This window comes from Giraffa tippelskirchi, chromosome 6, assembly GCF_054371585.1.
Source record: "Giraffa tippelskirchi isolate mGirTip1 chromosome 6, T2T-mGirTip1v1.2.pri, whole genome shotgun sequence".
Taxonomy (NCBI): domain Eukaryota; kingdom Metazoa; phylum Chordata; class Mammalia; order Artiodactyla; family Giraffidae; genus Giraffa; species Giraffa tippelskirchi.
This window is the reverse complement of record NC_137280.1, coordinates 89,530,331-89,536,239: the sequence shown is the minus strand read 5'-3', so window position 1 is coordinate 89,536,239 and position 5,909 is coordinate 89,530,331. Positions and strand designations below refer to the sequence as shown.

The 5,909-nt window shown below is 62.3% G+C and overlaps 1 protein-coding gene across 1 annotated transcript; it reads left to right on the top strand.

The window, feature by feature from the left end:
- Positions 1 to 1,410: 1,410 nt before the first annotated feature.
- On the top strand, positions 1,411 to 5,393 carry JUNB (JunB proto-oncogene, AP-1 transcription factor subunit). The gene has a single exon (XM_081504539.1). The coding sequence runs from the start codon at positions 3,850 to 3,852 to the stop codon at positions 4,891 to 4,893; it is 1,044 nt and encodes a 347-aa protein (XP_081360665.1). The 5' UTR covers positions 1,411 to 3,849; the 3' UTR covers positions 4,894 to 5,393.
- Positions 5,394 to 5,909: the final 516 nt, after the last annotated feature.

The following is a 5,909-nucleotide window of genomic DNA, read 5'->3' as shown; positions in this document are numbered from 1 at the left end:
GAGACTGGCAGGGGCCTGGAACCGGCTGTACCAGCTCAGCTAGGCCCCCGCCCTCCCTCCTGGCCCAATCCCCACCCCCTGCTCAAACACTTGTGCAGAGAGCATGCTGGTCTTGCCCCCAAACACACCAGCACCCCTCTGTCCTGTGCCCAACCCCCATAAAGGAGACCCTTTATGAAAGGGCCTGCAGAGCTTAGCATACAGTTGGTACTGCATACATGCCTCTCTGGTTGTGATTATCTACACAGAAGTGGCTAACACTCTGGAGCCAGACATCTCAGGTTTTAGGTCAACTCCAGGGCTTTGAGCTGTGGGACATCAGGCAGGTTCCCTACCTTGCTATGCCTAAGTTTTCTAGTCTGTTAAAGGGGGCTAATAACAAATAGCATACATTTCGCTGGTTTGTTGGAAGCAGGCAATGAGTTATTCTATGTAAACCATTTAGAAGAGTGCCTGGCCTATGGTAAGAGCCATTTGTGTGTGTGTTAATCACTCAGTGCTGTCTGACTCTTTGGGACCCCATGGACTGTAGCCTGCCAGGCTCCTCTGTCCATGGAATTCTCCAGGCAAGAATACTGGAGTGGGTTGCCATTTCCTTCTCCTGGGAAGAGCCGTATAAGTGTTAGCTATTAAAATAATAATTATTTCTCTGTCTGCTTGTCTTAAGTGTCTCTGAGTCGTGCTGTCTGTCTGCATAACTCTAACCCTGCAGCTCTCCCTGCCCTAACCCCCACCCCCATACATCCATTTTTCCTTGCTGGGTCCTTGGCCTCCATCTCTACTCTCATTGGGACAGTCTCACCTCTCTCCAGGACTCCCCTGGCATGGCCAGCCTCTGCACTGGTCAGGGCTGACTCACTGTGGCCTCCTGGCCCGTGGGACCTGCAGGTTGGCTTCCTGAGATGCTGCCCTCTGGTCAGACCTGCCCAGCCCCCCAACGCTGCCCGCTGCACCCCCGCAGGGCCCAGCCAGATGTCAGCTGCAGTTATTAGCATGGGCGGGAGACACAGACCTGGCAGTGTGCCTGCCAGACTCAGCGGCCACTGGAATCTCCCTTGAGCCTAGGGCGGGGGAGGGGAGCAGTTTAAGCAAGGGAGGAGGGGAGGGGGTACCCAGGGGTCACAAGGACCCTCCAAAATGGGGACACCCCCAGCTTCTCATGGGACCTTCCTCCCCAACGCGCCACTGCTCTGCTGGACTTCCCCAGCCCCCGCAGAGCTCAGTTTCTCTTTTGCCTTCTTTCGTTTTGCTTCTCTCCTCCACACTTGGTGAACTCTGTGCTTGACCTGCAAAGGCTGGCTAGCCTCTCTCCCCCAGCCTCTCTCTGCCCTAAAGAAACTTCCATCTATCTCCCAAAAGATAGAGGCTTCCCTCTCTGAGAGACTGAGCTCATCTTTGGTTCTAGTGGCTGGTATCCTATCTGCTTGGAAGTTCCACTATAAGTCCAAATCGAAGCCTCGCCATCTAAACCTTCACCTGTTCCTGGGGAAGAGGCTCTGGAGGGGTTCCCTCAGATGAGGGAGACACCTAGGGTGAAGGAATGGATCCCCCTTTAGGTATTCTGGATGGCGAGGAGCCCCCATACTAAAACAGGAATAGGGCCCCTCACCCACATGAGTGAAGGAGGGGGCACCGCAGCCCCTACGGATGTATGTGCCAGACCTCCTGTTAGAAAGTAAGGGCACCCAGCTCGAGGTAAGAGGCAGCCGCGTCAGCCCGGCCAGGCGCCGGGGTCGCCTCGAGGCATTGGCCCGCCCCCTCTTCGCCCGTCGGGCTGGGGGCGAAGTCCGACCCAGGCCCGCGGGCAGGCGGGGACCTGCCAGGCTGGGTCGGGCCAGGCAGGGCCTGGCAGGACGCGGCCTCAGAGCGGCTGGGTGGGGCCGGGCCAGGCGGCCGTGGGGGCCCCGGGGGCGGCGGCCGGGGCTGGTCGGGACTAGCCGTCCGGGGGCCCGGGCGTGCCCTGGGACCTGGCAAATACCGGGGCGGCCGGCTCCTGGCCGGGGCCCCGGGACAGAGCTAGACCCACCCCTTCCTGTGCCCTTATATGGGCGTCGGGGCGAGACTCCGGGGGCCGCCCCGCCCCCAGTCCGGCCGGCGGACTCCCGCCTGTTGCCATGGCGACCAGGCCCCGCTCCCGGGTGGGTCCCCCTCCCTCGGGCCAGTGGAATCATCCCGGACTGCCAGCCTCCGCCATTGCCTGCGGGTTCCGAGGACTGAACCATTACTGGGGTGGGGATCAGTGACTGGAGACCTCTGCAGCTGGGCTTATTCAGCGCCCCTGGCTTTCTCGGGGGTCGCCTGCCCAGGTTCCTCTTCCAGGCGCTGAACCCCGCCGGACACAGGGCGGGGCGCCTGGTCCCGTAGGATTCGAGTGACGGAGGCAGGGCCGGGCTCCGTCCCCCGGGGCTGTTGCCACACTTCCTGCCGCGGAGCTCTTTCCCCAGCCTGTTTCTAAGGAAGGAGTGGGGTTGGGCGACCGCGCCCCAGCCGTCGGGCTCGGTCTAGGCACCAGGAGCCGACACGGTGTTGGTCAACCTCAGGGTCACTAGGGGAGGGCTTTGGGGTGGGGAGTATACAGGCACCCACGAGAGGGGGAGCCGATCATGGAAGGTCCCCAGGATCCTCAAAGACCCCTCCTTCTCTCAGGTCTCAACCGGGGACCCTCTCAATATTATCCCAATTCTAAAAGGGTGCCTCGACCCTTCTAATTCTCCTTCATTGGGGCTTCGCAGATGACCCCAGTGACCCACAACCTCTGACAGTATCCCAGTCTTCTAACCCACGTATTTTCCTTGCCTCAGTGTACCCCAGGACCCTCACTCACTTTATGCATTTCTAGTTTCTCTCAATTCCTTCCCCTTCCCGCTTGTGGGGGACTCTGTCTCTCTCCGGTGGACTCCAGGCCCCCGACTCATTTTTTGCATAGTGGACCCTCCAGCCTCTCCCGGGTACACTTTTGATCGCTCCTCCTTATTTTACCTGGGTTCAGCTCCTCTCGGGAAAATTCTAGTCCCTCAACCCTTCTGTACCTAGGACCCCCACTCAGTTTCTGAGTCAGATGTCTCCTCCCCCGCTTCTCCATCTACCTTGCTTAACCTTCCTGTCTCTCCTTTGCGGGGTCTCTCAGTGTATTCTCAGCCCTCCAGCACCTCTGAAAGACTCCAGATCACTCAGGCCTTTCCGTGTGCATCCCGGGACCACCCCCTCCCCCCAACACATACACTTGCTCAGTACCAATTCCTCGTATCCCTTATCGCGTACTCCAGGGAAATCATCACCCTCCCTGAAACCTCTCCCGGTGTGCCTCGGATCGCCCCAGCACCCCCTTCCTCACGCACCCTAGGGTCCTCTGGCCCCTCCCCCTGCAGGCGCTCCGAGCCACCCAGCCCGTGGCCGCTGTTTACAAGGACACGCGCTTCCTGACAATGACGCGAGCCGCCTCCTCCCCTTCCCCACGCTCCAGAAGGGGGGCGCGGGGGCCTGGCTCGGGCGACAGCCAATCAGAGCGCACTTCCGCGGCTGACAGCCGCGGTATAAAGGCTTGTGGCTCTGGCGGAGCGGCCGGGACCTTGAGCACGGCCAGGCCAGCACCGGAGCCAGCAGGGAGCGGGGAGCAAGGGGGAAGCGACACCAAGAAAACGAGCGCGCCAGAGAGGGGCAGAGGGGCTCGAGAAGCCGCACAGAGCTTCCTCGCACAGCCTCCGACTGGCCTCTCCCGACCAGTGCCAGCCCTCAGGAACGTTCGTCCAGACATCCGATACAGGCACAGCCCCGGACTGCGCGCGGCTCGCTGCAGCGAGGCCCGGGGCGGCCCCGCAGGGACCCCCTCAGACCGCCCGGGCCGCCCGGATGTGCACTAAAATGGAACAGCCCTTCTACCACGACGACTCATACGCAGCGGCGGGATACGGCCGGACCACGGGCGGCCTCTCTCTACACGACTACAAACTCCTGAAACCCAGCCTGGCGCTCAACCTGGCCGACCCCTACCGAAATCTCAAAGCACCCGGTGCGCGGGGTCCCGGCCCAGAGGGCAACGGCGGAGGCAGCTACTTTTCCAGCCAGGGTTCGGACACAGGCGCGTCGCTCAAGCTCGCCTCATCGGAGCTGGAGCGCCTGATCGTCCCCAACAGCAACGGCGTGATCACGACGACGCCCACGCCCCCGGGACAGTACTTTTACCCCCGCGGGGGTGGCAGCGGTGGAGGTGCGGGGGGCGCAGGGGGCGGCGTCACTGAGGAGCAGGAAGGCTTCGCTGACGGCTTTGTAAAAGCGCTGGACGACCTGCACAAGATGAACCACGTGACGCCCCCCAACGTGTCCCTGGGCGCCAGCGGGGGCCCCCCAGCCGGGCCCGGGGGCGTCTACGCCGGCCCAGAGCCGCCTCCAGTCTACACCAACCTCAGCAGCTATTCTCCGGCCTCTGCGCCCTCCGGAGGAGCCGGGGCCGCCGTCGGGACAGGGAGCTCGTACCCGACGGCCACCATCAGCTACCTCCCACACGCGCCGCCCTTCGCCGGAGGCCACCCGGCGCAGCTGGGCCTGGGCCGTGGCGCCTCCGCCTTCAAGGAGGAACCGCAGACCGTGCCTGAGGCGCGCAGTCGCGATGCCTCGCCGCCGGTGTCCCCCATCAACATGGAAGACCAGGAGCGCATCAAAGTAGAGCGCAAGCGGCTGCGAAACCGGCTGGCGGCCACCAAGTGCCGGAAGCGGAAGCTGGAGCGCATCGCGCGCCTGGAGGACAAGGTGAAGACACTCAAGGCCGAGAACGCGGGGCTGTCCAGCACTGCCGGCCTCCTCCGGGAGCAGGTGGCCCAGCTCAAACAGAAGGTCATGACCCACGTCAGCAACGGCTGCCAACTGCTGCTTGGGGTCAAGGGACACGCCTTCTGAGCGCCCCCTTATCCCCCCGTACGGACATTTCCCCAACCTGGACGGCTGGGCGCACGCCTCCCATGGGGCGAGGGGGCAGGCGGTGGGCACTGGCCCCGGGGCCTGAGGGCGCTACAAACCACACTGGACTCCTGCCCGCCCGCTCTGCGCCCAGTCCTTCCACCTCAACGTTTACAAGCCCCCCTTCCACTATTTTTTTTTTAATTTTTTTTCCTGCAGAACTCAATTCATATTGAATATAATATATTTGTGTATTTAACAGGGAAGGGAGGAGGGGGCGGTTGCGGCGGAGCTGGCCCCGCCGCCCGGTACTCTAGCCCTCGGGTATACTGGGGAGGGGACCCCCGCCCCCTGCCCTCCGCCCTCTGCACCGTACTGTGGAGAAGAAACACGCAGTCGGTTTCTAAAGGATTTATTTTAAGCTGTGTTTATGTGTGAGTTCGTTTATTGTCCTTACTTTTTATTGAATCTATTTAAGTAAAAAAAAAGTTCTTTATTAATTTCTGTCGTCTTTTTTTCAAGCCGGGCGGGCGGAGGGAGGGGAGTACTGGGCAGCCCCCACCCCACGGCTGTTTGTGGCTTGCTCCTGTAACTGTGTCAACCTCGCCAGTTCTGTTCAGGCATCTCGGGTCCTCAGCCCGGGTGTCCAACCCTTCTCGGGTCTCCTGATCTCCCGGATTGGAAGATCCAGGGCGGGTACACAGTCCAGCCACCCTCCCCACCCCCTACCCCCCGGCCCCAGCGCCAGGGGACAGGATGCCTGGAGCGAAACGCTCAGCGCGCAGGCGCGGCACCGCCCAGCCGCGCGCGCCGGGGCTTTCCCGGCTGACGCTGCGGAAGCGCTGTCCAAACATGGGCCGATTCTGCCCAGTGACGCGACAGCGGTCTCCGGGCAGATTCCGGGAATCCCCTCCCCCGCTCTGCCGGGCAGAGCTGCGGCGCCGGGAAGGGGGCCGGGATTTTCCCAGGCTGGCGGCTACCGAGGCCCGGAAAGCCCCAGGCCTGGGTCCAGAGCG